The following is a 22,143-nucleotide window of genomic DNA, read 5'->3' on the forward strand; positions in this document are numbered from 1 at the left end:
AGGATGGGAAATGGGTCTTGAAGCTTCGCGTTCTTTCCAGATAGATAATTAGCTTATATGTCTCTTATGTGTCTCTTCAAGAGTCTTTTGTTAAAGTTGTCTTTTTTGCCTGTGCTAGGTTCTGTAAGGTTTTTTCTGAAATACAAAAAGCTTTACTGGTGAAACTTCACATATTTTTCAAGTTAACTTCAGCTATGCAGCCTGCACTTGAGTGCCCCAGTTTTCTCCCCTTGACAAGGAGTCATTGAAGCTAACTGCAAGTGAGACTGCTAGCAGTATCAGGTGATTCTAACATTTCTGTGCTTCAGGACAGTTTATAGAGAATCAGCCAAGAGCAGTATTTGGTTGAATTTGAATATGTAACACAGAAAGGAGAGTGGGGAAGGTTTAGCTAGAGCAGGACACATTACATACTCTTGTTAATATCCTTCCACAACAATCCCTATTCACTTGGAGGGTGAAAAGGTAAACAGCATGAGGAGGATGAATCTTGTTAAATGACTGAATCTGTTTCTTTGTGAATGTGTGACTATGTCCATTTGAGGAGTACATGCCTTTCTCACATGCAGAAGGAGGCAGGCACAAGGAAGGGCAAGTAGAAGAAAAAAGAAATGGCAGCCCTTTTTTCCCTTTCATTCACTTGGGATGGTTTCTGAGAGAAACCCAAAATGGAAACCCATGGTTACCCTGATCTGATACCTGTAAATCTTGAAACATATTTTTTTTTTTTTCTTCAATCTGGTTAATTCATTCCTATCTCTGTTTTCTGTAAAGAAAATGAGATTGTTGGGTAGTTGTAATACCTTTATTCAGGATTTCAGTTGCATGTAAAGATCATAAGGTTAATTTGGATAGAGCCCTGGTCAGTAATTCTCTAAGTTAACCTGAAGTTTCTTTTCTTCTCCCTTTTAATGTCTATGAGGTGGCAGAAGAAAAGATCTTCAAAATTATTATTCCTGGGCCTTCATAAGGTGGCTTTTATAGCAGTCTGAGTACCTAAGTTATGGTACTGAAGAATTAAATTCACCTGCTTCAGCTGTATCCTATTGTGAGGCAAACCTGATTTCTTTGCCATTTTTTATCAAAGATAGTATTGGTTACCAGCATAATGCTCCTAGACAATAGCTTGTGGTAAAGGTCACATCACAGCTGGATATTCCATGGGAGTGAGAAAAGCTTCTTACAGGCCAGAGGAGACTACAATTTTGGAAAGCCATTGGAAAATTCACTGAGGTGAATTTTTGAAAGGAAGCATTGAATTCTACCCCACAGGATGCATTATGTGGAAAAGTGTGGGTGTTGTTTTATAAAAATCTTTAATAATCTGTTCTTTAGCTAAGTGCATTTGAGGAGGTGTAGGGTCTTTATTTCTATTTTAAGAAGTTCAGTGTTCTAGTTGTAAGTCTAATAAAATAAATGTTCAGTTAAAAAACCTTTTTAAAATTGTTTTTGGGAGCTTGCTATGAGGAAGAGGTCTAGACAGATCTGTCTCAAAGCTCTGAGTGGGAGTCCCAAAACACACTTGTCTTTTAATTTATTAACTAATAGTTCTCTGCCTTGAATTATCTTCCATTCTTCAGGTGAGATGGTGGGGTGTTTTTGGTGACACATTCTATTAGTATTTCACAGGACTGGAGGCACACCTTACCCTTGTTATTTAATAGCTTAGAAGCTTCTCCTTCACTGTTCAGAAGTGCAGAGCGGAATATATATATTACATATATATATATTTATATATATAGAATATTTAAGTTTATCCTATAATGGAATAAGGGCTACTTATGTGGAATCAGAGTCCAGATTGCTGTCAAGCACATGAAATTCTAGTTCTCTGGTCCATCTCATGAATGTCTATAAAACATTTCTCTTTTGGTGTGGAAGAAGCATACACTGGCATCTTGGAATATGCAAGAAGTAAATGTAGGAGAGAGCTAATTCCAAAACATTTGCCTTATTAAACATTCCATTTTTAAAGGCGTGAACTCATTGGCTTGATATAATGACAAACTAATGTTTTTAACAAAGCTTTGCATACTGGGCCAGGCCTAGAGAGTTGTAGTGAACAGAATTCAGTCCATTTGGCAGCTGGTCACCAGTGCTGTCCCTAGGGCTCAGTTTTGGGGCTGGTCTTGTACAATACCTTTATCAATGATCTACATGAAGGGATTGAGTGCTTCTTCAGCAGATGACACCAGCTTTGGTGGGACTGCTTATCTTCTTGAGGGTAGGAAGGCTCTCCAGGGGGATCTGGACAGGTTGGATTGTTGGATGGATTGTTGGACAAGTCCAAGTGCTGGGTCCTGCAGTTTTGTCTTAACAGCTCTGCAATGCTACAGGCTTGGGGAGGAATGGCTGGAAAGCTGCCAGGCAGAAAAGGACCTGGGCATGCTGAATATGAGCCATCACTGTGACCAGGTGGCCAAGAAGGCCATCAGCATCCTGGCTTGCATCAGGAACAGTGTGGCCAGCAGGAGAAGGGAAGTGATGGTGTCCCTGTGGTGAGGCAGCAGTGAGGCTGCACCTTGAGTGCTGTGTTTGGTTCTGGGCCCCTCACTACAAGGACATGGAGATGCTGGAGCCAAGTTCAGAGAAGAGCAACCAAGCTGGTGAAAGGTCTGGAGAACAAGTCCTGTGAGGAGTGGCTGAGGTAATTGGGAATGTTTAGTTTGGAGAACAGGAGGCTGAAAGGAGATGGTATCAATCTCAACAACTATCTGAAAGGAGGTTGTAGTGAGTTGGGTGTCGGCCTCTTCTCTCACAAAAATAATGACAGGACTAGAGGAGATGGCCTGAAGTTGTGCCAGAGGGAGATTTAGACTAGGTAGGAGGAAGAATTTCTTTACTTAGTGAATAGTCAGGCACTGGAATGGGCTGCCCAGGGAGGTGGTGGAGGCCATTTAAAAACCACATAGATGTGGCACTTCAGGACATGCACGAGGGGATATGGTGGTTGTTTTTTTTTTTTTTTTTTTTTTTGGTTGGTGGTTGGACCTGGTGGCCTTAGAAGTCTTTTCCAACTATGACTATTCTTTGACTGTATGTTGCCCAGTGACAAACTGACTAACCCACAGCAGTAGTTTATAAATTATGGCAGTTCTATATTGTTAACTTTTTATTTCACTTCCATAATTTTTTTTATTGTATGTGTGTTTCTTGTTTTTTCTTCCTTAAAGCTATATTTCTGCAGTATCTTACAGGGCTTCAGCAGAAATTCTGTATATCTCATGAGAAATACATTGCACATAAGAGAGACTTCATGACATAATGTTCATATCCCAGTCGTACATTCTTTCTTCAGGTCTTCTACTCTTGAATGGTGTGCTCAGATCAGTGTAAAATTACTCTGAAAATACTTAAGATAAATCTCTGTCTTTTTCATACTCAAATGCAAAAGACCTAGAAATTTGGAATTAATCCATTTAAAAGTTTTAGCAAATAGTTGAAAATAATTTGTTACCTTGCTCATTCTTCCCTTCAGGAGGAAGCTATTTTAATTTGCTGATATGAATTGTTAGAAATACTTCCCACACAGTACAAAAATTTGTACTTAGACAAATTTGAAAATTTGTTCTTAGAATGCAAGTTTATTACTTGATGAAGAAACAGTTGTGAAAGAAAGCAGGTATTTCCCTTTGTAAGCAATCATGCTTTTCAAATAGTAGAATTTCATGGCAGACATTAGCTATGATCTTTCAGAAGCCTTTCATTTGTGTTATAAAACTGTCAAGCAAGGATCAAAGAAGTAATAATTTTATATTTTAAGCATACCATTCTCCCTCAGTACTACACAATTGTGTGTGGTGGTTTTTGTAGTTGTTGGTTTGTTTTTTTCCCTTCTGTTTCTGTTTTGTTTGTTAGGGTTTTTTTAAGGACTGTCAGAGATATCTGTTAGTTACAGTTGTGTGCATACAGTGCAGTGAGCAGAAGGAGAACCTTTGTTCTTACTAAATGGTTTTTGGAGTAGCTATTTTTCTCTAAGCAGTAGTACTGAAGACAAAACAAACTTGGTATTACAAATTTCAGGAAGCATATTCAGAGCTTACTTAGAAAATGTTTTGTATCTCTTGCATATTATTTAGCTTTGAATCCTTAGATAATTAAAGTGTAAGCTCTCTTGCCTTTCTTGGCTTTCAGGGTGGAAACATGCTTGCAGCAACAGAGTGTAGTATTAGGTTACATGGCAGTGTTTCTGGGGTTTTGGTACATTTGTTTTCAGATAATGCTGTTCATGTTGTTCCTGTGGGGATGTTTTGTGGAGCTGTGGTTAGTTGGTTGGGTGTTTAGGTGTGTTTGTGGTTTGTTTTATTTTTCCTCTTAAGTATTAAAGTAATTTCTCATAGTGAAAGACTTAATTCTCTGAAGTTGAGTATTTGGGAAAAAAGTACAAGGTACCAGAATGCAGACTTAATCTCATGTGTTCACTTGAAGTCTTTATTGCTTATAGATTCCTATGCAATTATTGAATTTTCTTAGTTTTTAATATGCACTCTTTCTTTTTCCTTAGGATGAAGAGAATGGGAATAGACAAGGTATGTCTTGTTTTTATTCTTTCACAGATCAAATATGTTGAACATTTCTCTTCAGCTGTATAACACTTCAGTAGCTACCTAGAAGTTTGAAATGTAGGATCACTTCATTGACCATCCAGCTCTCTGAATGCCACTGGGAGCAAAACAAAGAAAATATCTTTTAGCTTCACCTACTTAATGTAGGTGTTTGTATTGCCACTAGGTTAACTGAAATACTCAGACTGTTAATTTAATCTGCATGAAGACCCAGGTATCTGAATAAAGCACTACTCTAATGGATTTAAGTATCATGGATATGCATATTTTAAAATGTGCTGTACAGTGTGTCTAAGATCAGCCAGCATGAAATTTGAATTTTGTTGCAACTTATTCTAATAAAAGCAACACATAAGTATATAAACCTGTAGTGTTTGTTAACAATGGTAAAAAACATTCTCAAAAGTGGTATACAGCTGATAGAAAACCAGAAGATAAAAAGTTTATTCCTATTAACTTCATGATACATTATTCAGTAATTAATAGAATCATAGAATGCTAGGTTGGAAGGGACCTCAAGAATCATCTGGTCTGACCTTTCTAGGTAGGAACAGATGCAGTGAATTCAGCACCTTGTAAAGCTGCGTCTTAAGTCTCCAGTGTTGGGGAATCCGTCACTTCCCTGGGGGCATCATTCCAAAGTCCAACTGTTCTCATAATGAAAAATTTTCTTCTGTTGTCCAGTCAGGATCTCTCCAGGAGTAACTTGCACGCATTACCCCTCCTTTTCTATGTGATTCCCTGTAATTTAATCAGTTTTGATTCTGTCATGTTGTAAGAGATCCCTGAAACCTGCTTCAGTGTTGTCAGATAAGATGTATAAATAAAGTTCTCAAACTTGTTGTAGGAGAGATTAAAAAAATCACTTACTTCTGTGTTAGGCCTGTTAGTTCCCCTCCATTTTCATAACTTTCTCCTGCTCATGTTGCCTGTGTCTGCTCTCTTTCTTAATTCACAAGTTAATATATTTTTTATTAATTGGTGCTACACTCAGTCCCACTTAATTTACATTTTTCTTCATTATTTAGGTATTTTCACATCCACACTCCACTTTTTGCTGATACCTTACTGTTTCTCTAGAAGGGTGAAAAATGTCTTGATTTAGGTAAGGAAAATTGGGTTTTCAGGTTGAGAGTCCAGTCCCACCTGTGCTTTTTCTTAGTCTGTCAGTGAGATAACGCAGAGGAGGTGGGATTAGCTGCACTGCAGATGTAAAGAGCAGTAATTGAGTCTCTGCTTACTCTGGCAATGCAAATGCAGGTTGTTGGGGACAGACCTGTTCAAAGGTACCTTTGCTCAGAGGCAGCACAGGGTGAACTTGTTTTACTGGTGGGTTACAGTATGCTTTACACAGCAGCAGAGAATGGTACCCAGTTCCAGTGTACTTTAGAAAACCTCATTTAGTTGGAAGACACCATGTCTGAAGTTGTTCCAGGTTGGGTTTTTTTGGTGGTGTTTTGGGTTTTTTTGGTTTTGTTTTGTTTTGTTTTGGTTTTTTTTGGTGTAACTGATCTGTCAGAAGAAGCATTCTAGGAAATAAGAATTTACTTGAACTTTTGCTTTTATCTTGGGAGCAGATTAATTAATCTATTTAATTCTTCCAGTCTTACTCAGCTGTTGTCACCTGCTTGTTAAACAGTGAAGAGTCAATCTCTTATTATTATTTCTCATCCACCCCTGCTTCCAGTATCCAAGCTTTTGACCTTCTTTATCCATTTTATTATACAAAAAGAAAAAACCTTTAGGAAGAGGAAAGGAGTCATTCCTCTGTGCCAAACCAGCATGGAAAATAGCCCTTGTGGTCTAGAGAAAGAAGCTCTCCAGTGTTATTCTTCCTACAGGGAGAACCGGATCAGCTGAAGATGCAAATATGGGTCTGTTTATTTAAAATGTTATCTGAGATCTGTTTTTCAGTAGAGGAACAGCAGTAAACAAACATTTATTTGGTTCACTGTGAGACCTGTCCAGGTGGGAGCAAGATTGCTTTCTGGAAATTTTTGTGTAGCTACTTGAACTATGAATCATAGCTCAACTATTTCTTATTTATAGCAACATAGTACATTTGTATGCCTTGAAATACAGATCAAAGGGCACAAAGTGCTCTGGAAGGATAACAACATTCCCATTAGCAGGAGAGGCTGGACTTGTTCCTTCTGGAAAAGAGATGACTGAGGTGGAAGCTGTAGGTGTTGGTAGAAATTAATCTGCTAGTTCTGTGTGTTATACTTTATAAAACAACAAAATGGGACAAAGTGTCCCAAAGGACAGTACCTTTTCCTCCAGCATATAGTGTCATCTTGGGAGGCAATAGGGGTGAAACATTGTTATTTACATCACTAGAAATTGTTCCAGTTCCCAGATGAGTTCAATAGGTAGCTTGTGAGGAGAAAATCAGGAAAAGTATGTAATTTTTCATGTTCACAAAAGATCATGTTAATTTGCCAAAAGCTGGTATGTCAGAAATTCTGTGAAAGATTATAACAAGGATTCCTAAAGTAATTAATACTGGAAAATCAGGCTGGGCTTCTTCGGAGGGTCAAGCAGCTGTGTGTTGGGGTGGGCTGTGGGGGTCCCTCGCTTGTTTCAACAGCTTGAGGAGGAGCACATTGCTGAGCAGGGTGCGTTGTGTCGTACAGAGGAGCCATCTAGTGGCAAATGGCATCTCTCTGCCTTCAGACTTCATTGGTAGACTTGCCTCTGTGCAGAGGCCTCTGCTATAATTGACAATGAAAAAAGTGATAATTCACTTGAGCTTTCCTCCCTCAGAGACTGAGATAAGGGGGTTAAAGCTTGTCTTTATGTGAAACTGTGTGTGCCAATGCAAATTTGTCTTTTTTAAAAAATTAATTTTCAGTGAAGATTTCTAATTACCTTAACTTTTTGCTTTACCCTTTTCCCAGGTTAATCCTACCTTATAAATGCTGAGATTTTTGTCAGGTTCATCAATTACAGATTTGATTAGATGAATTTTTAGAGATGAGTCTCTATTACTATTGCATTTTATTGAAAGCATTTGAATATTTCTTTCAAAGGAGATGAGTATCTATTTAAGTCTGGAGGGCAGAAGATAAAAGCATGTACCAGGTTTGATGTGTTCTGATAATGAATGAAATATTTTTATTCAGCTTTATGTTCTGGTATGGAATTTTAGTGCAACTTTTTTAGTACTTGTTTCAATCATGCTCCTGGCTTGCATTAATCTTGCTTTTGGTAAGAGTAAGACTTCAAAGCAGTTAGAATAAAAGGTAATGCAAATTTGTCCAGGAGAGTGGGCACTCTAAACTAAGAATGATATAGGAGGGCGATGGTGGCCAAGAAGCACTTTATGAAGTGGTGGATCAGGCTGTCAAGCAGAAGGGTTAGGATGCTGTGGACAGTAGATACCTCACTGTCAACATCTGGGACACAAGGGGATCACCTGAAATGCATTTGTATAAGTGAGAGAATGCCTACAGGAGCATATGATGGGGAGAGCCCTCATGCCTCTTTTGAGGGCCTCTGAAGACTCTGTGCACTCAGCCAGCAGCATGAGGAATGGAAGTGTGACTGAGGCCACAGAGACATGGTGGGGTAGCTCTGAGAAGTGGACTAGACTGCTGCAGCAGATGTATATGTGCACTTTTGGAAAATGCTAGAATTGTGTAACAGGATGGTCAAGTTATGTTTGTTGTTAAATTGTAAGTTAGCAGGAAGCTCTGGCTTGGGATGGATGGGAAGCTAGCTTAGAGTTCAGGGTCTGCAGGCAGACCAGTGTTTTAGTGGGTGTCTGTTACAGACACACAGCCTAGAAGTAGTAGGTCAGTAGTTGAGGCTTTCTTCACACAAGAGATGGAAGCCTCACATGTGAAGGTCCTGGCCCTTATGGGGGACTTCAGCACCCTGTTGTTTGCTGGAAGGGCATCACAGCAGACTTACCCTAAATGTTCTGTAGTTATTATTTAAAAGATTTCTGTTCTTTCCTACTTTCATTGACCTAAACCTAAGCTATTAAAATGCTTTTCTAACAGATGTGTTTTATCAGAAGATGCAGATATTTCTTAGTGGATTCTTTGGTGGAAACTTGTATCAGCTTCTGCTGTTTCCTTGAGAATTTGTTAGACTAACCAGCCTCTGTAATATGGAGAATTTCTTTCCTGTGGTTTGAATGCAGTATACCATCAGTATTCTTCATGTTTCCTGGAGATGCCTTATTTCAAAATTTTATTTAAGAGGTTTCTCACAGGCAAAAGTCTCCCAGGAGAGTACTGTAGGACTATTTGGAGACAAGCTGAAAAACACCTATACCTATTAAAAATAGTAATAAGAAATAGTAATAAGTAGTCTGGAGAAAAACATCTCCATGGCCATGCTGTCACCATACTATTTAATAGTGCACTTAATATGATGAGTATGTTGCTGTCCTCCAAAGACTCCTTGGAGCTTAGTTGGTAAAGTACAAGTTTAGCGTATATTAAAATGGTTGGTCATTTCTTAAATCCGGTCTTAGAACTTATTTATAAAAAACCACCTGGTTTGTGGACCATGATTAAAAAGAATGGTGATAAGAATATGGAAGTAGACTGAAAGACTTCATCTTTCATATAGAAACTAAGGTATTTTATGTTTACCACATTGCATTGGAAATCTGGTATCATTTAATCCAGTATGATTTTTAAAGTAGTATGTTCTCTCTTTCCTACTTTATCTCCTGTTTCTACATAGAAGTATCTATAGCAACAAGCAGCTTCCCTTAAAAATCAAAGGTCTGGTAGGTACATTGTTCTGTGTCCTTTTCTTTAGAGGTTGAATATGTGCTTCTTAATGAGACTTTAGACATCTGTTTTCATTCAGATTTCAAGATTGGTAAATTGTGATCACCAGGCTATGTTTTTTCAATGTGGCTAACTATGGATTAAAGTTTCTACCATTCTATTACCTAAGCTAAATAGTTACAATTTATTATCTGAGGTGCTTTAGTTCTGTGCAAGTCTGATTTGATATTGTAGGGCCGTTGGGGGGAAGGTAGAAAAAATGCAGGAAAAGGTTTTTATTCCTTACTGGGGCTTATATAATGCCTGAACTTTTTGATGTTTTCGTTCTTAAAACAGACCTGATTTCCTGTAATGAGTTTTGCATTCTGCCAGGATTTAATTTAATCCTATGTTTTCCAGCATTGTCTATCAGCTCAATCTGTTATGAAAGAAGCAGATTGTGCCTGTGATGAGGTAGAGAAAGGAACATGAGAATGAACGTGAAAGCAAATATTTTTAAAGGCCATATATTACTGGGATGATAGAGTTTTAAGGTACATGATAGTGGAGTAAGAGACGAGGTATATAACACTAATACCATAGGATAGGATAGCATCACAGTAAATTGTCCTTTTTGGTGGATTTTTAAACCAACTTTATTTTAATATTAAAAGTTGAGAATTATAAAAGAGGACTCATTTGAATTATAAAAGAGGAGTAATTTGGTTTTGATTCAGTAACCATTTAGAAGCACTTTTCCTACTGTAGCAGTACGTATTTCTCCTCCCTTTGCCAGAAAGGCATCCCAGGAATCAGTGCCACTCAGCACTGTTTAATCAACAAGAGTCCAAATACCTCCTATATCAAAAAGCATACCTGTAGATTTCAGGAGGAATGTTCCTCCCTTTTGAGTCCAAGAAAGGTGTACATAAGAACCTATCTTAATGTAATAATTTGAGGTGTTTCCTGTGGCTGGTGATTCTTTAGAATTAAAAGGAATGATAAGCATAGGGCCAGACTGAAAAACCATAAGGTTACGAAAACTCTGAAGCCTTTATTCAGTTCCTGTGTTATGAGGATTTCTAAGCATAGTTCAGCTACTCCGAGCAAGTTTTTGGTTTGTTTTTTTTTTTTTCTCTAGGAAGAGGAGAAATTGCATGTTTTTAAGCAATGAATTCTTAGGAAAGACTCTGTAAAAAAGTACATATTTTACTGTGCCCCGAAACACTTGCAGGTTTTTTTTGCTCTGCAGGTCAAAAAGAAAGGGAGAGCTATGTCAGAGATAGTGCTTTGGTGAGTTTTTTTGTTTTGTTTGTTTCCCCTCCTTCAAAATGTATAGGTTCTTTTTTACCCCAGTGTAAGTCAGTTCTTAAAGGTAGTTAATTCTACTGTTCTGTTTAAAAGTAGGGTTTGTTTTTTTTTTTTCATATTCAGGAGGTGCAGATCAGTATTCTTTTATTTTGCAAACCATATGGCTTCTCTACTGCGATGCCCTCCCCTCTGCCACTTTTGCAATCTGGAAACATTTTTCAGGAAAGCTTCTTTGTAGCTTTAGGATGGGAAACTTACTTTACCCTGTCAGACTGTCAAGGCTAGCTATAGTCTTAGCTAGTAGATCTAGCTAATTACTTTTAAAAAGGTTAGATCATAAATCATGATAAGTATATATATTAGGAAGAAAGTTTTTATTTGACACTGGTTTGAACAACAGCTGAAACTATCTACTCCTCTCTCAATTCTCGAGATTCTGCTTTGATCTCACTGGTTACTGAAATTAGCAATTAGCATTTTTTAGTTGAAAATTGCTCATTAGATTTGCATACAGGTATGAAAAATGTATATTTTGTCTGGGAAAAAATTTTTGCAACAAGCTTCTTCTCTCTATTTGTGTTGTGCTTGATTGCAGGTGTTTGTGCTTCTTCAAACTGCTTAACTTCGGTTGTTTAAAGACCTCATTATAAAGACTCTCCTGATTCCTAACTACCTTTGTTTAAGCCAGTGAATTTTTTCCTTGAATCTTCTATATACCTGGTGATTTGGTTTTATTTCCTTATTTCTGTGTGTGCAGAAACTCCAAAGTAGAAGTTCAGACACCACTTTGCCTTCCCTGAAGTTCCATTTTTGATTGAGGAATGTGGTTGCATTGTACAAAGTATCTTAGTTGCTGTGTTAATAAAACTACTGCCTGGACAATAATTGAGTTTTCATTTATCCTGACTAGTGAATGATTGTGTTCTTGCAAGACTGATAAAGGAAAGGACAACTGTATTTCTATGTATTGTGTGTACTTAGCAACTTTATATGCCTCTATTTCTTTTTTTGCCCTTAGTAAGACTGCATCTCTGTTTATAGCTACACTTGTGAAGAAATGAAGTAAATATGAAATTTTTTTACAGAAGTGCTCTTCATCTGCACTACTTCCATGCACCTATGAATGTTGCTGGCAGCTGTCACTTCTGCCTGTTGTGTGTGCATGATGTCTTGTTTTTCACTTGTAGTTGAAGATTTGGGAGAAATCTTATTTACTGGTAGCCTGCAGTGTAATGCTTAATTATAAAATTGTTTATGAAAGTATGGAGAAGCAAGGAGGAGGCAAAGCTGTATGCAGTAATGAGCACTGGAAAATCACTGGCAAGTAGAATAGACTATTTCAGTTGGAAGGGACCTACAGCTATTATTTAATCCAACTGACCAATTTGGGACTGAGTAAAAGTTAAAGCATGTTAGTAAGGACGTTGTCCAAATGCCTCATACACACTTGACAGGCTTGGGGCATCCACCACATCTCTAGGAGGGGTCCCAGGGTTCGATGACCCTCAGTAAAGAAATGCTTCCTAACCATAGGGCATTCCTTCCATCCCTCTCACTACCTTTGTTGCCTGCCTCTATTCACATTCAAGTACCTTTGCATCCTTCTTAAATTGTGAGTCCTAGAACTTCACACAGCACTCCAGGTGAGGCTAGACTAATGCTGAATACAGTGGGATAATCACCTCTTTTGACTGGCTGGTTCATGCTCTGGTTGATGCACTCTAGGGATGCAATTTGCCCTCCTGTCTGCCAGGGCACATGGATGGCTCACATTGAGCTTTCTGTCAACCTGCAACCCCAGATCCCTTTCTGCAAGGCTTCTTTTCAGCCACCCCTCTCCAATTTTACCTGTGCTTGGCAAGGGTATGATGAGGCTATATGTCTGACAGCCTAGTAAGGTGACCTGCTTTACTGTTTTTTTTCTGTATTGTATTGTAAGGAATTGCTGGCGTGCTCAAAAAATTTAGGTCTTTTGAAAATAGGAAGCAAAATTGTGAATCTGATCTGACACTGTGAAGTGCAGAGCTAGAGAACTTAGTGTAAAAGTTCCACTGTGATAATCTGTGCTAGCTGGTGGACTTGGGAAGAAGGGAAGTTTAGGGTCATGTTTTGAACAGCATCTTTTGTCTGATTGGGTGCAGACGAAGCCCAATGAACCTTTAGGTGCAATTAAATTGTAGTGTAGCGATTGTTAAATTTTGAGAAATGAGACAAGTTACTAGATTATCCACTTTATTTGGCATTTATTTCTTTAATGACTGAGTGCACATCTAAAAGATCTGTACCTCCTCAGCTGGTCTGAAGAAAGTATTGCCAGTGTGTAGTGTCAGTAAATATTGCTTAGCTTTGCTTGAGTTTCAAACACAAAATAGAAGGTTTGAGGCAGTGTATTCCAGGAAATTCATATATATATATTACTGATGGAAAGAGGTTTGTATTTGTTTGCAAATGTGTGAAAGACCATGGAGAAATGACAAGCATGCATTCATTGACTACAGCTTGTGAATCCTGGTTTTCTCTTCATCTTTACTTGTATTTGTATATTACTGAGCTGTAAAATGAGCCTGCAAGTGAAAACAGTGATTTAAACCTTTTGTCATATTTTTTGCCCAAAATTGATCTTTGGAGCAATGGGTAACTTTTTTAGGAAGAAGAGTGATCTTTCAGTATAGCTTCCTTCTATGTGTAGGACAGAGAAACAAGTTTAATGTATAAACACCTTTGTGAATTGGCCTCTAAAATAGCTGTGAAAACCACAAGTGGGTGCAGGTAGTGTTGAAGAACCTCTAGCTTAAGGGGTTCTTCAACCTTAGAAGAACATGAGCTGTCAGTGTGTGCTTGAAGTCCAGAAAGCAAATCAGGTCCTGGGCTGCATCAAAAGAAACAGAGACAGCCAGTCAAGGGAGGTGATTCTCCCCCTCTACTCTGCCCTTGTAAGACCCCACCTTAAGTACTGTGTTCAGTTCTGGAGTCCCCAGCATAAGAAGGACACAGAGCTCCTTGAACATGTCCAAAGGAGGGCCACAAAAATGATCATAGGGCTGGAGCACCTCCCCTATGAAGACAGGCTAAGGAAGTTGGGGTTGTTGAGCCTGGAGATAAGGAGGCTCTGAGGTGACCTTATAGAAACCTTCCAGTATCTGAAGGGAGCTTACAAGAAAGCCGGGGTAGGGCTTTTTGCATGGGTGTGTAGTGACAGCACAAAAGGAAATGGTTTAAAACTTGAAGAGGGGAGATTTAGTTTAGACATTAGGAGAAAATTCTTCAGTTTGAGGGTGGTGAGACACAGGAACAGGTTGCCCAAGGAAACTGTGGCTGTCCCCTCCCTGGAAGTGTTCAAGGCCAGGTTGGATGGGGCCTTGAGCAACCTGGCCTGGTGGGAGGTGTCGCTGCCCATGCAGGGGGGTTGGAACAACTACATGATCTTTAAGGTCTCCCAACCCAAACCATTCTATGATTCCATGATTCAATCAGAAATTACATTCAGGAAAGCCTTTCAGTCTCTGATCTCCATAAACTGGTACAGTTTTTTCCACTGACTCAGAAGTGGAAAGTGTATTAAAGTTATTCTGTGTTGGCTATTAAATGGAAGAAACCTTATCTCTTGCTTTGTGTGTTCAGGTGTGGACAAGGCATAAAGTAGCCTTTGAGTGTTATGCAAAGTACCAGTTAGGCCATTAACATTTTTAGGTGAGTGTTTTATAAAGAAAGCTGAGCTGGGCCTTTGGTTTTAGATTATAAGTATGAGATGTTAAGTATTATAAATCAAATGTGCCATAGAGAACTATTATTTTTGTTTCTATTTTAACTTCTGGGCTTGTAAATACCTTGGTAACAGATTAACTGACATACTTCACCCTAGTAAGTGATTGAAGCAGCCTTTTGTTCATGGCATCTGGGTAAATTATTCTTGGAGCTTTTCTAAACTTACTGAAATGTTACTGCCTTATAAAGGACAGGACCCATTGTGTGTTCAGTGTCTGTTTAAATCAGCATATTTAAAATGACAGATATTGGCTTTGGTTCACAAAGAGTGTTTTGTATATCTTGTAGCTGTCTCCTTCTAATCAAATTTTAAAGTATTTGGGGACTGAGCTACCAGCTGGAGTTTCTTGATTTATAATTCAGTTGCTTTGTATATAGGAGCTATTTGATTCTATCAAATCAACTTTTTTATTCTTTTCTACCAATCTGGAGTTATTTTGAAAAGGCCATTTAAAACCACATGAGCAAGCCATTTTGTTAAACTGTTTTGTGGTAAAATAACAGGACACCGAGGGTCTGCAGAATGAAAGTATTAGGATAAAAGTTGTATTTGAAAAATGTGGAGTCAGAGGGAAGTCTGGTATTGTACAATTTATTTAAGTTCTTCAAAAAATGAACTTTTCCCATATGGAAACTGAACCAAAAAAGGGGTAAGGGACTATATTCAATAAGTAATGCTGTGGCTTAGTAAATATGGCCAGGTGGGATATTTAAAGCTCTAAGGAAGTACTTCCAGAAGCACTTCTGTGCCTAAGTCAAAGATGAGCCATTGAAGAAGTGCTTAGAACCTAATGCTGCAGTTTCAAGGACAGTTTCTTCCATCAGCAGTGCCAGTTTTAGCCATTTCTTTTATTCTTTCCTGCTGTTCCCTGCTTCTTTTCTGCTATTTATACCCCCCTTTCCACCATGCCAGGGTTGTGGGGTTTTTTTTCAGTTCAGGTCGGTTCCCTGGACTCTGACTCATTGTGTAGCCTCCAATGGGTGATATTTGTCCAGATGAGAGTGTGGTTGGTACAAGAGCAATAACTGGTGATAGGAGTTGGGTGCAGTGGCTGCTTCAGCTAAGAATTACTTAGATGTGGTGTCATGCATGTAAAAGTACAAGGTACCTAGAAATTAAGCGTACACTGAAAAACCAACAAGAAACAGGTGCTAGGGTTTCTAACTACTGTAGGATAACATCTACATTTATATTGTGTATATATGGATACGTACAGCACATGCAGGCATTGTATTTTACTATTAATCATACATTGCTTTTTTAATTTTGATAAGTCTAAGAAAACTTGGGACTTCATCTTGGAGCATCTGAAAAACACTGTTAGAAATTCAGTGTTACAATTCGATGAGGACTATAAATCAGTGGGCTTTTTTCTTCTAAGGAAAATTTTAAAAAAATATATTTTTCAGTTTGCACTGTTAATTCTTACTTTGTCTGGCTTTGTCTCTTATGCCAGATAGCAATCTAGAAGAGGAAGAGATAGTTCTTACTAAATAGTTCAGGCATCAGCATGAGGATGAAATAGCAATAATACGGTGGAATGAACATGAAAAATACCACTTAATGGGACATATTTGCAAGTTTGAGTTTGAGATAGATCTCTCAACTCTCCTCCCCTTTCTTTTTTGCCCAGACAGCTAACATATCTGTACTGCAGCCAAGCGAAACGCTGTCTTCAGGGCTGCGAGTCTGTCTTCCTTCCCTCACCTCAACTTGAACTTTGCTGTTTGATTTAATGATGAACAAGGAAGGATAACATTTCTAAAGAATTCTTAAAGTGAAAACATTGTAATGCAGTATGATTGAGTGATTTTAAGAAATATTCTCTCTTTGTCAGGAAAGCAAAGAAATAGACTGGAGCCAATGGATACCATATTCGTTAAACAAGTGAAAGAGGGTGGACCTGCTTTTGAAGCTGGACTGTGCACAGGTACTGTTCTTCTGTAACACTGATAGCATGTTTGTGTAAGTGATGTAAAATATATATGATTTAAGCATTTGTTTATAGTTCTACCATTTAAACGTTGCTCTTCTGAAGTTTGGAAGCACTCAAATTTTCCTGTGGTGTTTTTAATCTCAAAAGTATCATTGTATTCTTTCAGAAGGTGCTATATAAAATATGCTAAGGCTTTAAAGTCATAGTCTTTCTGTGTTACTAAAGAAGTATAATCTTAAGAACAAGTATATAAATTTATAGAACAACTACGTGTGTATATAAAGAAGAAGTATATAATAAAATACATGAGAAGAAAGAGAAAAGGAAGGTAAATTACATTTGTAAGCTCCTGTTTCTTGTGCTTTGTGACAAATTTCTAACTTTAATAAAATCACTTTTATTGTCCTTTAAATTATTCGACCTCCCTTAAATTAAATGGGAACAATAGAAGTCGGTCTTATGAAATTTCATTCAGTTTGATTTAATCAAACTGGAGAGCAGAAGGCGTGTTTTCTGTGAAGGGACAAGTATTTTGTCACATATCTACTTGAGTGTTGAAGGAAAAAAGTCTGATAGAATGAGAGGTCTTACAAGTGTTAAAAGAGTAAGTTACATAGATGGATACCAGTACAAACACAGCTTTCTGTCCTTAAAAATATGGCTAAGCATATGTTCTATTGAAGGATTATCTCTGTCTTGATAATGAAGTGATATTTCCTTTTGAAAACGGTGATCAACTTGCATTTAACTGGAATAGAAAAAATTTTCTTTGTATATTCCAAAGGAAATAGAAAGATTCTTGGGTGATCACAATTTAAAAACAGTATTTGGTCCTACTTGTGCAGCATAAGGCATTTTTCTTTTTAATTCCTCAAATGCTTATTTTAAAAAGGGGCTACTTTGGCATTGTTTTAATGCTACTACATAAAGAAATCTTTTGGCTTGATATACAATACAGTATTTTATGTTGAAGAGCTGAGGAGGCATGTTAATTTCTAGTCTGTTCAAGGTCTGCCAAATTGAAAGATTAAATCTGTAGAGAATATTTTCTTTTTAGGCATAGAAGACATTTTTAGGAGCCCAGAATAAAGAACAGAAAATAAATGAGAAAATGCATTTTAAAATACCAGAATATTATTCTGAAACACACTGCTGAAAGCAATTATACCTAATTAGGTCATGCAGCTATTTTTTGTTTAAAAGTTTAGGGTGAAATGTGTTACTATATCTCTATCTTGAAGTTACATTATGAAACACTCAGGCAGTGGTGAGTAAGGTAGTTTGCTTATTTACCAACACTGTATAAATTTCTTGTTTTGTAGAATCAACAGCATTTTTTTTTTTTCTTTTTTAAATTCAACTTGGCTTTGCTCTGTGGTCACACTAATGGAAAAGAAATGCTTGAAAATCTATTGATTTTAGGTAGTTATGTTTGTCAGTTCTTACTTTATTTCTACAGGGTCCTTTACTTCTACAGGGTCCATACAGTCCTTGAGGCCAAGCTTTGTTATCCAGAGTCAGTGAGCTCTATTTCAGGAACCTGCTTGGCTGATACTTACCAGAAAGCTTGGAATGCTCTTGAAAATTTAAGGAATAGATTACAGTATCTTAAATGTAAGACAGTTTATTCCGAGTATTTTTGAATAATCTTGTAAAATCCTTTTTGCTAGATGTAGAAAGATGATGCTTTCTGTATTTAACCTCCAAGGTGTTTCATTAAAAAAGAAAGTAACAGTGACATAGGACAAAGTTCAGAGCATATACATACAGTAGTTTTTGGCACCAACTATAACATTTTTTTTTCTGCAACTTTCTGAATGGATTTATTTTGGTGTGATACTGAGCATTTAAAATACAACTTTGTTCTCATGAAGGTCCCGTTTCTCAACATAATCATGTAAGGTGTCTGTGTGTAGAAGAGAGGGTTTGCCATCCATCACAGAGATTGCTAGTAGCCATTAAATATTACCACCAACCTTCTTTTCATCACTTAAGAAGCAAAAGGCAAAACTCTTGCGACTTCTTTCAGGTGAAGTAAAGGATGATAACCAGCTGAAAAAGGGCATACATAAACTTATGAAGTTGAATATTGCACCAATTTATTTGCATGTTATGTCATGTGGGCAGACCAAATTAGGAACAATCAGTAATCTGTGGTATTGGTAACTCTTGAAATCCTTGGAGTCTGTATAGGAAACCTTCACAGAGCACAAGCGTTTGGAATGTTATTGCCACCAGATCAGGCAGAGTATTCAGAGTTAACAGCTTTTCCCCTGCTTTGATTCCATCACACCAGAAAGATGGAAAGGGATTCAGTTTCTAAAGCAGCGTTGAAAAAGCCCTTCCCTTTGGCTCACTTTGCATGGGTCCTTTAAGTTGTTTCTCCAACAACTTTCCAAAGCTTCCCAGTTATAATCCTTTAGACCATTTTCTCCTCATTAGTAGGAGAAAGCTACCTTTCAAGCTACCTTTCTTCTCTTCTGATTGAAATGATGAAATGAAGGAATGAGTTGCTTTTTTTATCAACCAGCTGAAAATAGCTCTACCCAATGTATTTGCCACTTGATGAGTGTATATGAAGCTCTTAATGAGGAATGGGCAACAAACTGTTTGGAGAAATCTGATACATGTGATGTCAGGTCTAAAGATTGATCTATATGGATAGGAAATAATCCATTACACTCTCAAAGATGCATTGAAGAGACAATGATGTCTTGGAAACAACTCAGATTATTCTGTGGAAGGAGGAAACTAGAGCCTTTCAAAATACGTATTTTTCATTTCTCCAAAGAAAATAAAAAACTGCAGTATTTTGTGCTATTAAAGGAGCTGTAAACAGCTACACCTGGCAATAATCTAAATTAAATTTTTATTTTGTTTTGAGGTTAAGTGCTGGAGTGAAATGTCTACTTAAAATTCACTTCAGAATTGGGCAGTTTTCCATAGTACCATACATCAAAAGCTTTATTTTGACAATGGGAAACCTCTGATGCAGCTTACACCTGATTATGGTTTTGTTTATATGAGTTTCCAGGTGATTCTTTTGGAAGCTTAGAAGAAGGTGCCACATCTGAAAATGCTCTCAGAAAAAAGTAGAAACTTGGCGTCCTGTAGATGGTTACATGTATTGTGCATCTTTTTTTATTTTTAATTATTAAAGACAACTAATCTTGAATTTGACGTTCATTTTGATGGTTGCAAGGTACAGAAGTATAAAAATTAAAATTATCCAAAAACAATCTAGAAAACTTAAGCTATAACTTTTTCCTTTACAGGTGACAGAATTATTAAAGTCAATGGAGAAAGCGTTATAGGGAAGACATATTCTCAAGTCATTGCTTTAATACAGAACAGGTAAGACTAGTATTTAATTATGTGCCTCACTTTATTTTTTTTATACTAAGCAGGAAATGACCATTTATGTTGGTTCTGGAAAAGTCATTCTATTTTTAAATTTTCCTTAAAACACAGTGAGTTTTATTATTTCTGTTCTCGTGTATTTCCTGAATTCCGAGAACTGTTTGAGAGTGGGTGTACTGAATTTTGACAGTCCTTTTATGTCAATACGTATCCCTTGTTAGCAAATCACAGTGAGTTCTATAGAGGAAGGTTATCTGAACTTAAAATACACATCAATTCTAAAAGAAAATAAAAATCTACCTTGCTTATGGAATCTGATAACTAGGTATCAGCATTTTGGGCAAAGGAGATTTATACCATCACAGATCTGCAAAACAATTGCAGTACATCTTGGCTTTCCTCTTGCTTTGCAGCAAATTATGAACCTTGCACAGAGGTGAGCAAACAGTAATGTTTACCACTCCTGCAACTCACAAGGGCTTGTTAAAACATGTCCATACATGAATCTAGGTACTCATTTTCATGTCTCCTTTCTGCCTCCTTTTTTACAGTTTTCTTGATGTCAATTTCTGTTCCATAGCAAAAAGTTTCCAATATAATAATAAGTTATGTGTAAAAAAAAGTGTTATGATCAGGTTGGGTAAATGTTGTCTAAATACATCTCACATACCACGTTCTATTTCTAGTGAATCTTCATGCACTAAGGCTTACTTATGCTTACAGTTAGCAGGAGGAAAAACAAGGTCTTGATCTTCCTGTTTCATTGGAGTTGTTATTCAAGATTCAAAATACACACATGCCAGGTGCCTTTTTTTAAAAAACAGTGAAACTGTTCAAAGGTATGACAGGCAAGGCAGACTGAAATGCATTTTATGTCATTAGTATTTTCTGTAGAAGAGCTGGAAAGATGGACTTTTTTTTTTTTTTTAATATAACCTTTACTGGATGTTACACTAGCCATGGATTGTTTTTTCATTTTGTATTTGTATAGGCAGTAATAGTGCAATAGTGTATACCCAAGGCACAGGAAATTTCATGCCCAACAGGTGAATCAGTCAATGAAATCTGATAGTCCAAAAAAGAGAGGAAACAGTCACATCTTCCAGAGGCCCACACGGTCAGGGTTTCTTAACTGTAGGTGTGCCTCATGACTGTTAGGAATCAAACTGTCCTAGAAGAAAGCAGCCCCTGCCCCCTGTGAATAAATCAGGGACACCTGAAGAAGGCCTTGTTAGTGATGATCTAGTGCAGCCAGGAGCTGTGTAGCACACTGCTTCATCTGTCCCTCTGATTTCCATGGGTACACAGAAGATGAAAGAATGCTATTGTTAGTTAGGAGAGGAGAACAATTTGTTGTCTTGAGCCAGATGTGTACATCAGAGAAGATTGTAACAAAAGGTTGAGTGTTTTATACAGAAAATAAGCCATCAGGAAGTCTTCAGCTGAACTTCTGAAGATAAGCAGATAAATATTAATTCCTATCCATGGAGAGAACTCAGACTCCAGCTTCCTTGTACCTTACAGGCAGTGCTTCTTCTATGGCTAAAGAATGACCCTTTCTAATTCTTTACTTGAAAGCAGAATTTTTGAGCTCAGAACGGTTTGTTTTGCATGTAAAGTATTTTATTTCTTGTGCTGCCATTTCATGAAAAGTAAAATTATGTTATGGTGTATGCTGCTTGGTTTAGCATACTGTTCTTTTATCAGCATAGGCATCTGGGTGTGATGGTGCTTTTACATTAGATTGCTCTCTGATAGTGTCCACTAGTGGACTTTTAGGAGAAGACTATGAAAACACTGAAAGTATAGAGTACTGTTGGGTGAGATATTACTAGCTCATTTTCCAGAAATCTCTGGTTTGAGATCTTGCTGAACTAAAGGTTTTATCTTCATCACTTGATTTAATAGTTCCTTATAGTTTGGTCTTGCTTGAGCTCCTTTTTGAAAACCCGATAAATATACATTTGACACTCAAAATGTGTACTGAAATTGATTTGTATGGTAGATACCTCTGGGAATTCACAATATTGTGTCTAATGTTTTTGTGTAAGCTGCCACTTTGTGTGATGATTCTTATTAACACTTTCTAGTTGATATTATGTATTCACACTATGTAGTGTAATACACCAAAAGTATTCTTTAATGCTTTTTGTTTCTCTTTCGAGAATTGCAAAAAGTTCTTAGAGCACATGACAAAATACAAAGCAGGAATCTAAATTGTCTACAGAAGGGTTTGCAGGCAAACTGGAACAGAACAGTTAAGTCATTATTTGAACTATGTGTAAAACATTGTTCCTGAATGGGAACCCTTTCTCCTTTTGTAAGTCTGCTAACAGTGTTATTAAACAGTGCAATTGATGCATACTGATTAAACAGTTTTGATGCACACCCACCACCACCTTTCAGGGTTTTGTTTTGTGTGTGTGTTTTGGGTTTTTGTTTGGGTTTTTTTTTTTTATTAGTTTGTTTGTCTGT

At 37.3% G+C, this 22,143-nt stretch overlaps 1 protein-coding gene across 6 annotated transcripts in view; it reads left to right on the forward strand.

The window, feature by feature from the left end:
* ARHGAP21 (Rho GTPase activating protein 21) overlaps positions 1 to 22,143 on the forward strand; it is a 107,217-nt gene that overhangs the window by 47,486 nt on the left and 37,588 nt on the right. For all 6 annotated transcript variants that reach the window (XM_071735010.1, XM_071735013.1, XM_071735011.1 and 3 more), the window contains 3 exons: positions 4,505 to 4,529; positions 16,210 to 16,302; positions 19,584 to 19,662. In XM_071735010.1, the coding sequence (XP_071591111.1) occupies positions 4,505 to 4,529; positions 16,210 to 16,302; positions 19,584 to 19,662 (197 nt within the window). The remainder of the gene's footprint in view (positions 1 to 4,504; positions 4,530 to 16,209; positions 16,303 to 19,583; positions 19,663 to 22,143) is intronic.

Source organism: Heliangelus exortis, chromosome 2 (assembly GCF_036169615.1).
Source record: "Heliangelus exortis chromosome 2, bHelExo1.hap1, whole genome shotgun sequence".
Taxonomy (NCBI): domain Eukaryota; kingdom Metazoa; phylum Chordata; class Aves; order Apodiformes; family Trochilidae; genus Heliangelus; species Heliangelus exortis.